The following is an 18,153-nucleotide window of genomic DNA, read 5'->3' on the forward strand; positions in this document are numbered from 1 at the left end:
TTCTCAGAAAACAAAGTATCACTACAGATATCAAATGAAATAATACTTTTTTCATGGCTCTGAAAGTGAACTTCATTAATACAATTTAAGTATGAATCATCACACAAGCACATTTAAGAAAAGAAGGCCGGTTAGTAAAGAGGTGTAAAGTCAAATGCCAAAAGGTGGTAAAATTAGGTGGCAATCCACTTCCCACGGCATGAGAGGTACAGAGCGGCACATGAACAGGATGGCGAGTAAAAAGTAAAGGATCAAAATGTGCGGAAGTCAGTTCTACTCAGTGTGCAGTTGATCATTTAAAACTTCATGACAGACTCATACAGCGGTGCTGACCAGTCATGTGACTGGCTTAGTATCTTGTTTTTTTACTAAACATTGGCTGTGATCAGCAGGCATATAGGGCTTCACTGTTTAAAGCACAGTTTTATGCGCTTCATTCAATTTGCTCTCCAGGGTAACACTAATTAGCTTTTTATCTCCATTTCACAGTTGAGAAAACTGAGGGTCAAACATAATTAGGCCCAGGGGACACTGCTGGGAAATGACAGACCTGGCTAGGAACTCCTGGACATGCACATCAAACGCGGAATACTCCAATAAAGCATAAGAAAAAGGACTTAAAGTGTGTGCATGCATGCGTGCATGCATGGACTTAAAATGTGTGCATGCATGCGTGCATGCATGGACACACACACACACACACAGAGGTTTCCAGTTAGATGTTCAAATACAGAAGCACCCTGTCTGTAATAAAAGGTAGCGGTCAGCTGGTAGATAATGGAGAACCTAGCTAGCATGTTGGAAAAATCCAACTAGTTAGTAAGAGAATAAATTAGTTAATGATAAATACAGACATAAAATGCAACACGGTGGTTAAAAATCACCGGTATTTACGAGTATCATAATTCTTCCAAGTGGTAAAGATACCTCAAGACAAATGCTGGGCATAGAAGCCACAGGGCATAAATCTGCAAAGAAGTAAAAAGCTAACCTTTTCGAACAATATGGCTTCTCTCTCACTTACCAACTTCACATTTCCCTGTATGGCCCCGGAAGATGACTGGTTAGCCAGAGACGGGTAAGATTCCTCAAGGGAGGAACAACCTAAGACAGGCACAGTCGCAGGGGGGCCATCAGGTGAGAAACTGGGGATCAACAGAGGTGAGGCTTAGAACCTCACCCCCCCTGTTTTGAGAGAAATATTCTGCATACGTGGATGTTTTGTTGCCCTTGTCTAGCTTGGATTAACACACAGTCTACAGGCACACACCTGATCATCTACATTTGCTCTCTTACAACACTAAACTATGTTTTCTACCTTTATCTTGTGTCTACCTACCACTCCAGCATTTTATTAAAAATAATAATAATAATAATAAGGGAGAAATGTGGGATTCACATATAAATCAAGTATAAAAATCAAACGAATAATCATATCTGACCTGACTGTTTATAGTTCATGATGCGTGATCAAAACCGAAAGTTTCTGTGATATGACTGCCCTTGTACTGTTCACCATGTAAGAACTTATTCACTATGTAAGAACTTGTTCACCATGTAAGAACTTGTTCGTTATGCTTCAGAAGATTGGAGACTGTTGAGAATTAGGCTTGGGGTGGATTAATGATTGTGCACTGAGTCCCCTATACAGAATTTTATTGTTGTTAACCACCGTTTGATCAATAAATATGAGAGATGCCCTCTCAAAAAAAAAAAAAAATCCCCGGGATTTAGTCCTCTCCCACATTCCTTTACTGGCTACCAACTGATGCCTGATCTCCTGTACCTAAGGTTTTGGTCTTAATCTTTCTCTTTCTCTGCCTGTCTATCTCTGTCTCTACACGTCTGTCTCTCATCTATAGAGGTTCCAAATACTGGAAAATGAACCCAAGGCTGTGTGTTCAGAGCCAGGGATGCAAAGCTCCCAGGACTCAAAGTTATCCACACCGGGGGCTGTTCTTACTCATGCTTTGGGAACCCTCCGGCCTCCACCTAAGGGAAGCGGTGGGGCTGGCGGGTGGCTCTCTTGCCCCCACCCCCCAACGCACACACGCAGAACAGGCACCCTCACCCAGTGCCCCCAGGACCGCGTTCCTCCACTGCCCCTCCTGTCGTCAGAACCCTCAGCCTGAGCCGTCACCGTCCACAAGGGTGTTATCTTCTCCCCACGTCCTGCTGCTCCCCGCCCCCTCTCTGACTCTGTCTCTGGAACTCAGTGTTTCATGTGTAACCCAGACAAATATTTTATACAGTTCTGTCGCCACCATCTGCTATCCAGGAACGACCCCTGCTTCCTTTTCATAGTTCTGAAGAAGGTTAGAGCTTTCTATTAAACATTTAAAATGCTCCTTGTATAACCCCAGGAAATGTTGATTATTGAGGTATTGTCCTTACAAGGTACTACACATGTGTCAACTATTTCTCTTCTGTTCCATGAACTCAAGTAATGATACTAGTTCTCTGAATAGTTATTATACAAAAGAAAAAAATCATGTTTACTTAATACAGTAGTTTCCTAGTGCTGCTATAACACATTTCCACCAATGTATGGGCTCAAAGTAACACAAATTTATTATCATGCAGTCTTGGGGTCAGAATCGGTCGTGCATCTCACCAGGCTAAAATCAAGAGGTGGGGAGGGCCGTGTACCCTCTGGGAGGCTGTGGGGAGGGTCTGTGTTCTGCTCATTCAGATTCTGGCAAAATTGAATTCCATGGCATTTGGATTGAATGCCCCTGCCTTGCTGACTGTTGGAGTGGCGTCGCCCACAGTGCCCAGAGCCTCTGTGCCCTCTTGTGTAAGGGTCCTGCACCTCAGAACCTGCCATGGGACCCTGAATCCAGGCAAGATCTCTGGTTTTAAAGACTCCTGTACTTACGTTGGAGCCACACAGATAATCCAGGACATCTCAGGATCATCATGTCAGGACCTCTACCTTAATCACACCTATAAAATACCTTTTGCCACGTAAGGTGACGTAGTCACAGGTTCTGGGGACCTCTTCACAGGTGTGCAGGTGCACCAGCCTGTGGCGTAACCAGCACCATGTCAGACACCTGGACTGCAGTCCCAGCTGGGCCACTAACCAGTGGAATTATTTTGTCCACCTCACTGAACACGTAGGATCTACATTCTTTGTTCTTTTGTTTACAATTACGTCATTGTAACAGATGCCACCTTAGCTTATTTATGTATTTACTTGTATTCATTCCTCAAACATGTATTGATGGAGCCGGCACAGTGCCAGGCACTGGCGATAGAGAAGTGGGCAAAACAGAGCCATCCCTGCCCCCTCAGAGCTTCCATTCTAATGCAGGAAGGAAAATGATAAAAACTAACTAAATAAAGCAGCATGCTGAACACACATAAGTCAATCAGGAAGGGATATAGCAAACACAGGGACCCAGCTGCTGTATATAGACCAGCCAAGACAGACTTGGAGAAGGTAAGGCTGGGAATGAATCCCTCCCTTTTTATGACGTGATGACACTCAGTGGTGCTTCCATACAAACCGGAAGACGTACTCCACCCCACCGAAAGCCTTCTGGGTCTGTACTGGCATGGAAAACAGGCATCGATTCAGGCATGGCCTAACCAGCCTCTCCCTTTACATTTAGTAAGTCTACATAAGATTACAGAAAGATACAATCTTTCCCTAAGGTAGAAAGACTATTAATCTGTAAGTGAGAGACCTGTGTAGTTGGTGCACTGAGAAAAACAGTCTGATCTGTTAAGGCACAAAGTCATTTTACCTGTCAATTCAACACCTCATTAGGTATTTCAAATTATATCATGCAGATGGTAAGACAGGAACCATAAGATTCGATAGTAAAAATCAACGCATTAATCATGTAATTCTGGCAGAACGTTTACAGCTCACTCTCAATCCATCAGCTTCAGCTGTGTCCCAACATGCATCTTCTGTATTACCTCAAGCTTGCAGTGAAAGAGAAAAAATTGCCCATCTCTGCTACGGAAAGTACCTCCTTTCTAATTTACAGGTATTAATGTATTACCTTAGTAAGTGCCTGGTTATTTGTAAATTAGTGCAAAATGGAACATCGGGTTGAAAAACCAAGAGACTGGGGCTCTAGAATCTGTTCCCACTGGCCATCAGTATATGCTTGGGTATGTCATTTAAAAGATCTTTCTACCCATTTTTTCTTTGTTTAGAAAAGCAATACGAGGGCGGTAATCATACCTGTTCCACCCCACTTTTGAAAGGACTGTCAAAGGACCAAATAAGATGGTGCATGTAGGAAGTCTTACATGAACTGCAAAGTATTTTATTAGTAATGTGAATTTAAGAAACGATTACTGCTATGAAATGGCCTCACGACCTGCTTCGCACAATGGATGTGAGCATAATGAACATCACCAGAAAATCACTCAGCCAGGACAGGAGGCCTGTGGAGTTCCATGTTCTGAGCTGGGATACAAGTTAATCCATGCATCAAACACACAATTCATGGAGAGCTCATCCTCTGTCAGGCCTGACACGAAACGCTGGATCTAAAGAACGTCGTGATGCTCACTGCTTGAGGGAAGTTTAAATCAGAACTTGCTGATTTCCTCAAATGGGAAATACTGCTGTGTTACCTTAATGAGATCCTCTCTGGAGGAAAAACTTGAGACTAAGTAATTTTCTCTGGTCTTGGTGTTAGAGATGGACACGTGCAGTCGGTTGTGGGCCAGCTCATGGGCGTTGGGAGGGAGGATCAACTCCATTCCACTTCTAAAGAAGGAATGACCTGCATTATTCACCTTGAATTAGTGAACACCTTATAAATATTTCAGAAGGGAAAATGCTGAGCTGAGCTGAGCTTGCTACGGTGGATACAGAACATCTTCAACATTTTGTCTTCAGATGCTACTGGGGGAAATGTACGACATAGATACGTTGACCCTTGCACAATGCAGAGGTTGGGGTGCCGACCCCCTGCACATTCGAAAAGCTAAGGGTAACTTTTGACTCCCCCCAAACTTAACTGCTAATATTCTACCATTGACCAGAAGCCTTACCCATAACATAAACAGTGGTTAACAGTATTTTCTACATGTACTATAGGTTGGAATCTTACATACAGTAAACTAGAGCAAAAAGAACAATTTTTCAGATTGCTGCAAATCTCCAAAATATTTTCCAATATGCTATTGACAAATGATGAGCATATAAGTGGACCCACACAGTTCAAACCCATGTTCAAGGGTCAAATGTGTACATAGGAATATACCTCAATCGGGCCATGAAATCGTAGCCTGGTGTTGCTGCCCCAAAGGGCTGCCTTCGGGTTTCTTCTGCAAGCTTGTAAGTAAATTCATTACATTCCTGAAAAAAAAAACACAAATAGGACATGCTACATTTTGTCAAAAAATAAAAGAAAGAAAGAAAGAAATTCATCCTGGTTTCAGAACTCTGTGCTGATTACAGCAGGTGCCTGGATCCCTAAGCCAGCCCCAGACCTTGGGGGTCACTTTCCTTCACACGTGTGTGATTGGCCACCTGGCCTGCTCCTCATCCACCATTTTTGGTCCCCAGGCAAGCTATGTGTTTTCCCAGATCCAACCTCATTTCCCTTTCTTTCCTTTTTGAGCCACCTCAAACAGCTTTGCCCATATACAGAAAAATCTTTGAGGTCTGAAGCCTGATTCTTCTATGTATTTCTCCAGCACAATGAACCTTCTCTCCCATCTCATTTCTGCAGCCTGGAACACATCTGAGAACAGCTGTGCGACAGTGCTGATGATTAATGACAATACGGACAAGAGAGACAGGAGCAGAGAGGACCGATGCTCGCAGGCTTCGGAGGTCCATCTCGGGCGCTGGGGTTTCATACGTATGGGTGGAGGGGGTATAGTTCCTGGGCTGGGCTGCACTGATTTGGCCTCTGCGAGCTTACCTTCACATAACCCTGCAAGTGGGTAAGATCACCCACCTTGATGGCCAAAAGAATGGAGGCTTGGGGAGATGAGGTGTCTTTCCCATTTCCTCAGAGTTAGGATTTGAACCCGTCTGTCTTTTATTGATTCATTTGTTCACCCAGCCAAAAAACTGGGCTTCCACAGGAACCAAATACAAGAGCTCCTGCCCTCAGGAGACTCAGGGGTGCCCCAGTGAGCAGATCACAGAGCGCCCGTGACAGGGGCGGGTGGGCAGAATCCAGCCCCCTCACACCCACCTTCCAAAGTGCGGAGCCTGTGAATACATTCCCTGACGTGACAAAAGGGACTTTGCAGAAGTGGTTAAGGATTTTGCAATGGGAGACTACCCTGTATTACCTGGGTGACTCTAACGTCATCACAAGGGTCCCTGAAAGTGAAAGAGGGAGGCAGACGTCACAGAGTCAGAGATGTGAAGATGCTCTGCAAATGGCCTTCAGGATGGGGCTGGGGCCCTGAGCCCGGGAATGCAGTCGGCCTCCTGGAACTGGGACAGGCCAGGGAAGAGACTCCTCCTGAGGTCCTCCGGACGGAGCAGGGCGCTGCTCACACTTTGACCTCAGTGAGGCCTTTCAGACTCAGGAGACCCCAGAACTGTGACAGAATGCATGTGGGTTGTCATAAGCCACAAGGCTATGGTCGTGCATTGCACAGCAACTAAAGAGGACACAGCGGGCGTCAACCTCTGACGTCAGGGGTCACCAAAGGCTTCCCCAGGATGTGACATCCAGGATGAGACCTGAAATATGAACAGGGCTCACTAGGAGGTGCGGGCGGAAGAGGAACACAGGGAAGGACAACATGAGAACTTCCCAGAGAGGGGTGCACACCTGAATGGCCTCATTAGTGAGCCGGAGCGGCCGAGTCACACAGGGCCTTGAGAGGCATGCTGAGAAATTCAGACCTCGTGCAAAGGCAACGTGAGCCCTGGGTTGTGGAAGGGGAAGGAAGGTGATGGAGAATCAGAGTTGTGTTTGGATAAAATCACTCTAAATGTTGTGAGAAAGGAGGCTTGTAGGTAACAGGGAGTAGATGCAGGCCCACCTGTCAGGAAGGCGCTGTACGCTTATAGGAGAAATGGGGGTGGTCCCCCAAATGTGTGCTCTTCCCTCTGAGCTAGACTGCCCACTTAGCTTGTTTTATATTCATTTTAGTTACACACACACATGTGAGCACGCTGGAAACGTACTTCGGAACATTCCTCAGCTTTGCACTGTGTCTAACGCCATGCCTGGCCAATCATGAGGGCTGAGCCAAGTCTGACAGAGCTGAGCTCCTCACATATCGACGTCTAAATTTGTCTACCACCTCAAATACACCTGGCATCAGGTGCTCCTCTTAATTATACCTGCAGAAGCTCAGAACTAGACTAATTGTGCATGTATTTGTCACAACACTGCAGAGCTCGAGGAACCGTGAGTGAGAGCTGAGCTAACACAGATTTGAGTAAGTTGGAGACAGTTTACCTAAACTCAAGGCAATCCTAAAAGTGGTACAGTACAAATGCTAGAAAGATAAATAAAATAACCTTTCATCAAATGGCTGAAGATTTATTTTGAAAAAGGAGAAGTGAGGATCCCCTGAGAATCATTATCCACCTTGCAATGTGAGCGCCCAGTAAATACTGACACTTTATGTCACCCAAACACAATCAGACAACACCACTGGGTCTCCAGCTTATGAGAAAATAAGTAAGGACTGGTCAGCTGACTTGAAAATAGGGTGATATCTAGTCTCAAATGCAGGTAAACCATTCAATGTCTGAACATCACAGAATTTCAGTTAAGAGGCTATATATATTATTGCAGTGTTTCCAAATCACATTAACTCTAAGTCACATTTAGTATGTTTCTAAATCTGCCGAGGATTTGAAACCAAGTCTACCCAACTCCAAAGCTCAGGACTTGCCCTACTTAAAGGCAAGACTGCATCAGTAAACACAAGGGAAGGACCCCTGAGGAGGCCCCCTGCCTCAAAAAGGAGACAGTTATGGAAAGGAGCTGGTTTGCAGTGCAAAGGGTAAGATGCTGCCAGTGTGTGTGAGGGGGTGTTCACACCTGATTTACATGTTCACCGCCTTCAGGTTCTCATCCTGTGCGGTCTCTACAGCTTTTAATCCCTTTTCTAGTTCCCAATAAAGCAACCAGATAAAGGCAGGAAGAAAAGATAAGTGGATTTCCCCCGCAACTGCTGTCAACTCCAGTTTCTCTTCCATAAGCAGCGCATCACTGATGTTATCACAAGATTTTGGATGCTTAGAATTTTGTACTTTTGTAATTTTAAGTGTGACTGAAGTTCATTCTTGAGCATGAATGTATTAATCGTTATTCATTGTTAGAAGCCAGTAGAGTATGTAAGTAATAAACAAATACAATGTTTTCCACCCACATAAGAGGGCAAGTACAGGATGCTGTCTGGAAGCAGAAAACAGATTTTTAAAATGGATTGCGTTCAATGAAATAATGAAGGCTTATTTTTATGCCGTCTGCTTTCAACTCAGGGCTGCTTCTTACTATAAAAATGAAAAGCAAACAATTCCTGTATCATTCCAGTTAAATAAATCATAGGCCCACAGTTTAACTTATATACTTGTTTGTAAATAGGAGCAAGCAAAGAGATATTGGCCACATGCTCAATTCCTTGAAAACAGGCCCTGTGCTCTTAGCATGATCAGATGAAAAAATATCCTTTGCTTAAGAGAAAGAACAGCTGGGCTCTTCAGACTAAATAAACACTGAAGAGTAAAATAAGGCATTTCATTTCCTTGTCTCATTGTCACCACAAATAATCTTTTCCAAATCCAGAGCACAGATCCCTAATGATTCAATTTTAAAAGAAAACTCTTAACCTTTCTGTTTTCCAGGCAAAGGATTATTTCTCCAGTTAACTTTGTAGAGGCAACATTCATTTCCTTTGTTCGGTCTTAATTTCTTGACGACAAACACAGCCTAGTTACTAGTTAATTACCTCTATTTTTCCTGGTGCCGTTAGCAGCACAGAAGCAACCAGGGATCCCGCAGAAGCCCCGGCAAAGGCCCTGACATCCTTCAGCAGCTTTTTGCCGTGTCTGCGAAGCGCCGATGCTGCCCCCAAGTGGTAAATGCCCAAAAACCCACACCCTGCAAACGACAAGTTGATGGGCTTCGTTCTATCGGAGAAAATGGTGACACAAAAAAACACAAATGCTGTAAATTGGTATCGTTTATTCCAGGTACTGTGTCGTCTTTTGCTCCTCATCTCCCCAACCCTTTCTTTTGGTCTGTAATTTTCTGTTCTAAGCCCAGTATTTTCAATTAGAGTCTAACTAAACACCGAAATCTTTTATTAAAGAAAACTTTCTCCCCCCCCTTTTTCACCTTGACCCAATATAGTTATTATTAATTAAAAAGTTACAACATTCCACATTTGTACACAGATTAGGCAACCTATTTAATTACTTGGCGAGAAACAGATGGATAAGTTCCAGTTGGCAAGGCATTCGGCCTTTTTTCTCCATCTTTTGAAACTTTGGGCGGAGGGCTATATTGTGGTTAAGTGACACTGTAGCAAATTCCAAATAAAAGGCACATTTGCTCTTTGCAACGGCATCAGTCCATTTCAAAAAGAGGTCCCTGCTCCACTCCCTCAGCCCCATTTTTAAAATTATTATTATGAGCTCCCGTATTTTTTATTTAATCTGTCGCCCACAATTACTGACCAATACAATGTATTTCGTGGCCAAGTTTTCAAAGCAAACCGAGGTCACAACCGTCAAGGGCAAGTAAAGGCTCCAGGAAATGTCAACCGCACCATCGGATCCTTGTAATAAATTTTATATAAAAGTGTTTTCCGAAGCCTCAACGGGCACGATTTCACCACATGCCCCCAGAAGGTTGCTCACTTGGAAGCCCTTGGATTTAAGCACCAGGGCCGGCCCTCAAATGTAGGAACCTAAGGCCCTTGTTCGATGCACCCTGCAGATGCCTGTGCGGGAGGAGGCTCAGCCATTGCCTCCGGGCCCGGTTTGGGTTTAATTTCTGCCGATTGTTGGGGTGAGGGGGGCGCTGCAGGGACTGGGCAGCGCAGACACGGGGTCCGCGCGCGGCCTAGAGCTCAGCGCGCGGCCTGGGGGTCGGCTCGGGCCCGCCCCTCCCCTGCCCAGGGGCCAGACACCACCACGCCACGCCCACCGCCACGCCACGCCCACTGCCCACCGCCCTACCAATGCGGCCTGAGGCACTTCCGTGTTGAATGCCCACGCGGCCCCCTTCACTCCCTTACCCGAACGCAGCCTGCCCGCCACTCAAAACGGCTCCGCCTATCAGGGCTGTACTGCGCTCGCCGTGAGCCCGCCCAGGAAGGTCACACGCAAAGAGTTGGCGCAAACCGACTGGCGCGGGATGTGACGTCATCCCGTCACGACGGCATCCGCTAAGGCCCGCCTGTACTATATAAACACCCGGACGCAACATGGTGGCGCGCACTGGGCCGCGTGACCTGGGTGTCCCCGAGCGCGGATAAGGGACAAGCTCTTTCTCGTCCGGAGTCACGTTGTCTTCCGACACTTAGGGATAAGTTTCAGTTCCTGTGCGCCTTGTAGCGACACCTGCGGGCCCGCCCTCATCTGAGAGTCCAAGTGACCCTGAGCGACCCTCATGCGCCGCGCTCCGGAAGTGCTTGGACTCGTCACGTGTGCCTCCAGGAAGTGGCTTCCCCTCTTGTCCCACCTTCGGGGCGGTGCTGCGCTCCCTAAAGGGCGGGCTGCAGGGACCGGTTGGGTTCGGTTCCGCTCAGTTCTTCAAGCGCTGCTGCCTGGTGCTTTCCTTTGCCCGTAAGCATTAGTGCAAAGTCCGGACGAACGCTCTGCACCGCGTTCGCGTCCTCAGTCCGCTGGCGCCGTGTGACCTTGGGCAGGTTGCATAATCTTACCTTCCCAGGTGGCTCAAATGCAAAATGGGATGGTAAAATCCAAATTGGCGCCAAGCTGTAAGGCTCGTGCCACAGAGCAGGCTGTCAACAAACACCATCTGTTTCCGCTCATGGCACTGTTGACTCTGGATAGATTGAGAAGTAGCTTTAAATGGTGACTAGGATGTTGGCTGACATCGCCACCCAGATTCAGAGGACTCTGACAACTGTTTGCCTTAACAGCGTCTTCCCTGTCTCATCAGAACCAAGGGTAGAGGAGCCTCAGATTTCCTGATGGAAGGTTCTCCAGGCTCCGCTGTTGAAGGATAGATGTGCTCTGCTCTCACTGAAGGAAGCTAACGAGATAATCTGCCCAGTGCAAGAGTGTCTCTGCCTTAAGAGGAGGGGGGAGCTTCCCAAATGGCCTTTACCCCGGGCTGCTGCTTTGTCCCCTGTTTGGGAGGCCAGCGGCCTGGGCTCTGGCACACAACACTTATCAGAAGCGAGAACCCAGGATGCAGTGATTAAGGAAGATACTTTGTGTCTACTTCTCATAAGCAGCCTTTTGAAACAGCTGATGCTGTAGACACCCTAATGCCTGAGCATAGCGCAACTACATTACTCTGCATTCTTCACTCCTGTTGAATTTAACGAGGGGAAGGCCAAATGCACATCAGCTTGTGCACTGCCCTCTTAACTCTGCGTTAGAGTGGCGTCTTCCCACGTGAGCAGCGTCCAGGACGCTCATTAGGAAGAATCCCAGGCCTCAGATATCCTGAAGCTGACTGCTGTGTGCACTAAAATCTGTGAAGCCCTGCACTAACTTGTGGGGTAATCTGGTGATCGAAACTATGTGGTGGCATGGAAAATTTAAGGAGAGACAAGCGGCACAGAGCCAGAATCCGGGAAGGGGGTGGCAAAGCCGTGCTTTTCTGCGTTTGGGCACCGCCAGCAGGTTGATGCGGAAGACAGATGAAAAGTTCGTCACTGGGCAGCCTGGATGAACGCGACTACGTGACCCACTTCTTAAAGCACAGATGAGATCACCTGTTTGACTGCAGCTGCTGGTGAGAGAGATCCCACCAAATGTAAGTCTCATGCGAAAAATGTTCCAAAAATTCCATAATTTAATGCTTTTGAACCAATTTAAACTGTCTCTTGAAGTCTCTCTTTTTCTCCAATGCAACTAATTAAATAGTTCAGCTCTCTAAAGTAGGGAAGAAATTTACATCTGTCTCCGTAATCTCAGCGCCAAATGGAACACGTGGTACGTAGCAGATGATCCATAAGTATTATGTTTTTAATGTTGGATTTGAGTAAATCACTCATGATGTATGTAGTAATTTAATTGCTCTCTAAGAACGTTTTTCAGTAATTGACTTGTTTTTCGTTATTTTCCTTAGTAATTTAGTTTTGAACTGGCTTATTTACCATTAAACATTTGTTAAGCATCCACTGTGTAGTAAACACTGCTGGTATCGGGCAAAGAAAGTTGCTGAGAATTCAGTTCCCCATCAGGGATGTAGAGTCTAGTGAGAGAGAGGCATGATCATGTGCTAGTACTAAGCCTCACACAGGTGCTCCGGGTGTAAGCGCTAGAGAAACCCTTAGTTCTGGAAGGTACCTGCTGGAGTACCTGGCCCAAGAATAAAGTGTGCGCACCTGCGTGCTCCTTTTCCCCGTCCCAGCTCCCGCCCACAGGCGTTTATCGTGTAGTCAATGAAGAGGGAGAGAGGTGGGTAGGATAAGGGGTGCTGGCCACACTTCTGCCCCAGACTCCCTGAGTCTAATCTCTTTTTCCTGTCTGTTCTCCATGTAGTTATTTTATTTGCCATTTTTGGCATCTTAAGACTTGTTAATAACCTTTGTGGGGCGTGCCATCATTGGCCATGCTGCACCCTCAGCCCCCTCTCATTTGCCAAGTCCTCACCCCATCACATCACCCCCCAGATTTTCCTGTGCTGATGCCAGTGAACTGTAAAGGCTACGTGCACACGCTGTAGTCTCAGGGGAATGTGGCCACACCGTTGGGGCACACAACAGTACCCTTGCTGCAGAGGCCTCCGGTGACATCGCATGCGGAAGCATTCCCTTGTTCTGAGGGCACCATCGAATTCAGAGAAAGGCACTTTCCCGTCTAAACCACGGAGGAAAAGGATGCGTCCCTTCCCGCAGTTCACTCTCCGTAGGGATGGAGCACAAGCAGTCAGTCATCAGTGAGCTCCGCCCCGTGGAGGGACCCGGTCCGGAAAATAAAGCAGCTTAGAGGGAATCGGGGCTCAGAAAGAGAGAGGGAAGCAGGCCTGGGTGTGACGGCATTTCTTGAGCCTGTGGGGTGCAGCTGTGCCCATCCCTGACTCACCCCCTCAGCGCACTCACCCTTTTCTGTTTTCTTCAGCTAGATAGAAATGAGTTTCTAAATCTTGCAAGCCAAACAGTTCTCACTAATGTAAGTTCCTTTTTTTTTCCCATTGCGCCTGCTTTTTCCATTAGAAGTATGCCTAGAAAAACCAACTATTTAAAGGAGCACTAGTGAATTTTTCTAAAAATATATGAATTAAATGTGTAGTATATCTCTTATATGTGCATGTAGATAGCAACTTTTCTTTGATAACATCTGAAAGCAATTCAAAATAGACATGCTAAAGAAGAGTAATTTATTTGTGATCGGATACATCTGAGAATATAATTAGAGGTCATCCTAACGTGGCACAGAATCTAAATACCAGGTTATTTCTATTAAAGAGCAACATTTAAAAAATATAACATTGATTTATAAGCCTCATTTTGATTTAACATAGGAAAGGGTCCAAATATAATATTACACATTGAGCTGGAGAAAAGAGATAGTTAAGATTTTTTGAGTGTTTCTGTTTCCACAGTTGCTATTCCATATAAGTGTAAGATAATCTTTCATGATTTTTGTATTTTTTAGAAGAGGGGTTCAGATCTTTGGTAGCCACGTGGTGGACGTGGGATCCCAATGTATTACAGAGTCTTAAATATTTCCAAAGGTCCAGTGGAAGAAAATCTGTATTCTCTGCCCTGTGTAATTTGTTGCGGTGCAGCTTTTACCTCAACCTGGCCACATGCATGGTTCACAGTTTGTACAGGTGGAGAGAAATAGTTCTTGTTATCCTGCAAATAACTTCCTTACAGTAGAGGTTATTACTGGGGAAAGAATACTGGTGTCAGAGAAGTGATATTACCAAGTGATAAACAGAGTGTCCCCTTTGGTACCTTAGGGCTCATCAAAGTTAGCCAAAATTCTCTAATTTGGAGTACAGGATCTAATCAATAATGCTGTTATTAAAAGAAACACACTAACTGCTAATGTATCCAATTACCTTGTCATCTCATTTCAAAGAGACAAAATAAAATTCTGGTCTATCTTGCTTTTGCAAAATGCTTTGCTTTCCTGAGCATCTGCTCCTCTTTATTAGACTCTCTTTATTAATAATTACCACACTTACTGACTGCCCATTACATGCTGACCCTTCATTGCACATTGCCTTGTATTAACTTTTACAGCAGTAATAAAAGGAAGGGATATATAATAGATGAGAATTTAGAATTAAAATAATTTTCCCACACCCACACAGAGGTGACATTATCAGTCCAAGTCCCCCTAATTCTAAGGCCTGTACAAAATCTATCTTTCCTACACTGTTTCAAAAATGAATGAATGACACAAAAAGCTCTTAGTACGTGTTGATTACTGTGCTCCTCAGTCACTGTGAGTTTCAGAGCCTCCCATTACTTCTTCCAGTTCTTTCTCTGGTGCAAATTTGTAAATTTGTATTCATAGTTAGATATTTATAATTTTAGTTGAAAAATTCAAAAGTCCTTAATAAATGTGACATATTAATTTGTGTATTTATTTAGAGGACTTGTTCACATCTGGAAAAGCACCTGCCTCACAATTAATTAAAGCTACCCTTTCTCCATTTCATTTCCATAACAGCAGTAACTCTTTTTGATCACTGCTTTTCCTGGAAGCTATGTCATAAAGTAGGTTATGATAAAAAGAACGTAAGTCCCATTATGAGCAATGTTATAAAAAGGGATCATGTCATTGACCAAGGTACCAAAGTCCTCACTCCAAATAAATCATATTATCTAATCTAATCTAATCTTGTATCTTCATGCCTTTGGTCTCTCTTTAAATGAACTTTATTTAGCATCTAATATATGACAAGGACTGGGCTAGGTAATAGAAAATTTAAAAAACATCTTAAGAGAAACTCTCTGCCCTTAGTTGGCTGTTGTCTCTTGTTGGAGCACCCTTGCACACCTTTCTGTTCTGTCAAGTCCTGTGTGTTCTTCAGGGCCTAAATCAGAGTGTCCTTTCGGATTACATGCAGCTACCTTCTGTCCACTTTCACCGTATGCTCCTCTCTGTTACCCTGCAGGAGGCACTGAGATAGCATTTGAGACCTTTAATTTCGGTTGAGGTGTTCCACTCTCCGTGTTCAGGATTCATTTGGGGCAGGGAGTGTGTCGTACTTTTCGGTTCTTGCCAGCATCTGGAAGGCAGCTCAAGCATAGTAAATTTTTGTGAGTTGGGAATTGTGTGGTCTGTGTGTTTCAGGTATCTTACTGGCTTCAGCAAAGAGAAAACTGCTAGTCCAAAGAATCGAGAAGTGTAGAGGTAGGGCTTACCGCAGGTATGGCTGGACCAGGCACTCAGTGGGTGTTACAGGGCCACCATTGTACCGTTTCCTGTCAATTTCTCTCTCTTTTTAAAAATTTTGTCCCACGGGAGAACATTCCCAGGAGGCTTTTCTTATGGTATTAGTGGAAAATTTCTTTGCCTGTCCACTTCTCAAACTTGGAAAAGCACTGCTGCTGCGTTTGTTTTTATGACATGTATGGCCCCGGAAGAGTCCGTGTGAACAGTGAATCGTGCTACGTGGGTGTGAGACCACGACGGGATGAGCATGTGCCCCACAGGCAGTGGGCACCCAGGAAAGGAAGCATCAGCAGGTCGCCATGGAGCTGGCTGGGCAAGGCTCCCTAGGAAGAGGCCTGGCCGTCGCGGTCAGTAATCACTGCAGAATTCCATAAATAAGCGTTGGATTAAACCCAAGCAGAAATTCAGCTGTCATCCCTGTGTAAAACATTTTATTTGGTCTTTTAGCTAGATAAAACTGCATAATGCACCCCCCCAGAAATAAGAACAGGACTGTGATGTTTGCTGCACTGAGAACGTGGTTGCTATGTTAGGTAGGTTTAGATGAACAATGGATATTATTCGGCATAAATGTTGTTCAGCGGTGAATTAGTTTTGTCCAGCTTTCTCGTATCCCGGGATATTTGGAATGTTACAGATGGTGCAACGCTCTTGCTCCCCAGAGTAAGTGATGTGAATGTTGCCCTGTGATGCATTTCCCTGCAGGACTCACAGTCGCAGCAAGGATCTTACCTTACACCTAGGCTCAGAGAAATACATGCTAGTAAATGTCTGTTTATGACAGGAATGACCGTAATGGCAGTGGCCTTTCACCAAAACGTTTTGCAAAGTAAGAAGGGGTGCCAAATGTCTTTGTAGCACCTCTCATTTTAAAGCATTTTGGAAGAAAGTATAAACACTACTTAATAAGTGCCCACTAACGTATCTCACAGTTTATTTTGAAACCGTACATACATATACCATTAATACACACCTTCAAAAGCATTCTTTACAAGATGCTCACTGACTTTCTCAGACAGAAATGGTGTAATATCTCAAGCTAATCAGATACATTTCCTATTTGGAATTGGTAATATGGGTCAGAAGCTTGCCTTCTTAGGAAATAAGTGGCAGAGTAGGGACTATAAGACTATCATAGTTCTATGGGCAATATTTGTTGAATTGTATGTACTCATTCACTTCTTACTAGGACAAAAAATTCCCAAGTTCTGGTGAACTGCTCTAGATCCCTAGGCAGATATATTAAAAAATAATGAAGACGTACAAGTCATTCTCTGTCAATCAAAGAAATGTCAAGACTGACGTCATTCCAACAGCATCTGTAGCCTGGGGAAGCCTCTCTTCAGGTCACCTGCGTCATAGGAGTTTTGTTATTTCCAAATTGCTGCACTGAAGCCACTTAGCCCTGTTGATGTTCTCATTGTAAGCACCAAGCCTTCTTTCCAGTATTTTATTCTCTCTCCTCACCTGTGGGAGATTATCCCACTCTTGGCATGCTTTTGATATGCAGTTATTAACAAAGGAAACTTTCATAACCAGGTAGACAAGCTCACTGGTTCAATGACCCCACTTATGCCCAAAGTTACCATCCTCCCAGGTTCTGTCATTAGATGTTCGTATATAATGGTGGGAGTCTCGGGTGGTTTCGGTCATTATTCATCTTTCATTTAATTCATGCCTATTTTGTTTTTCTGTGCTAGAATGGCAAATCACTGTGATACCTTTTCAGCACAGAAACTCTATGCACTTCATGTTAGAGGAAAGAAATGATGTCAAATTTGCATTTGTTTTTGTTTATCTAACATACATTTGTATGGTGTTTACTCTATGCCTCTTGTGACCACCCTGCCGATAGCAATCCGTTTGACATTCCTGAGAACTGCTCTCTGTGAGGTAGGTACCTCGGGCAGCCCGGAGCAAGGGGCCCGTCAGGTAGCTCTGCTCAGAAAATACTGTCCTGTGTACTCAGCGTGGAGGAAAAGGGGAGAAAAGAAATTTCCTGCTATGCCTAAAATGAGACTGTTTGACTGGTGGCTTCTACTTATAAAATGAGAAAGTAAAATAATGAGCTCTCTTTTTTTTTTTTTAACTGTCTATTCTTGAGAGTCTTTGCCCAAATTATTTGGGACCCCTTTTGTTGCTGAGAGAAAAAAGTGAAAATCACTGTTTGTGGACAAAGAGAATTATCATTAGAATGTAGAACCCAAGGAAGAACGCAGGCATGGAGGACTGGCATTAAGAAGTGGAAAGCCTTCAAGAACCAGGCTTCCCCTTTGATTTCTGGGGTCTTGGAGATTCGCTCTAGCATCTCTGATTTCCCTTCCTCTCAGGGGATCTGCTCTCTCCTTCCCAAGGCACTCATAACCTAACGTGGGGTCCCTGAGTCCTGAAGTTTACCCAGCCTCAGTTCAACCAGAGAGCACAGAGAATAGCATCCCTTTTCCCAGAGGCCAGATTTCTTGTAGAGAGAATATGTTATCGGTCAGATGTGTATCAGGATCCATCCTCGGTCCAGCCAAGGGTGAAGGATGAGGGGTGGGCCAAGGCCTGGAAGCTCTTGGGCTGGACAAATACTCCTGGAGTTTCCTGCTGTATTCGGTGCTTGATTACATGTCCTGTGCATAAAGAATAGT

At 44.8% G+C, this 18,153-nt stretch overlaps 1 protein-coding gene and 1 long non-coding RNA gene across 7 annotated transcripts in view; one reads left to right on the forward strand and one right to left on the reverse strand.

The window, feature by feature from the left end:
- Positions 1–10,552, reverse strand: part of PNPLA4 (patatin like phospholipase domain containing 4) — a 29,258-nt gene extending 18,706 nt beyond the window's left edge. The window contains exons 1-5 of one of the 6 annotated variants that reach the window (XM_057495916.1): positions 9,638–9,992; positions 8,908–9,088; positions 6,280–6,534; positions 5,235–5,329; positions 4,600–4,735 (exon numbers count right to left, since the gene is read on the reverse strand). In XM_057495916.1, the coding sequence (XP_057351899.1) occupies positions 4,600–4,735; positions 5,235–5,248 (150 nt within the window). In that variant the 5' untranslated portion in view covers positions 5,249–5,329; positions 6,280–6,534; positions 8,908–9,088; positions 9,638–9,992. Of the gene's footprint in view, positions 1–4,599; positions 4,736–5,234; positions 5,330–6,279; positions 6,535–6,770; positions 8,230–8,907; positions 9,089–9,637; positions 9,993–10,141; positions 10,158–10,200 lie in introns of those variants that run through there. The other 5 variants (XM_036932597.2, XM_036932593.2, XM_036932592.2 and 2 more) reach the window with 5 other exon arrangements.
- A 126-nt stretch (positions 10,553–10,678) lies between these two features.
- Positions 10,679–18,153, forward strand: part of LOC130681968 (uncharacterized) — a 330,223-nt gene continuing 322,748 nt past the window's right edge. The window contains exon 1 of the long non-coding RNA XR_008995263.1: positions 10,679–11,915. This is a non-coding gene — a long non-coding RNA (uncharacterized LOC130681968). The remainder of the gene's footprint in view (positions 11,916–18,153) is intronic.

Source organism: Manis pentadactyla, chromosome X (assembly GCF_030020395.1).
Source record: "Manis pentadactyla isolate mManPen7 chromosome X, mManPen7.hap1, whole genome shotgun sequence".
Lineage (NCBI taxonomy): Eukaryota > Metazoa > Chordata > Mammalia > Pholidota > Manidae > Manis > Manis pentadactyla.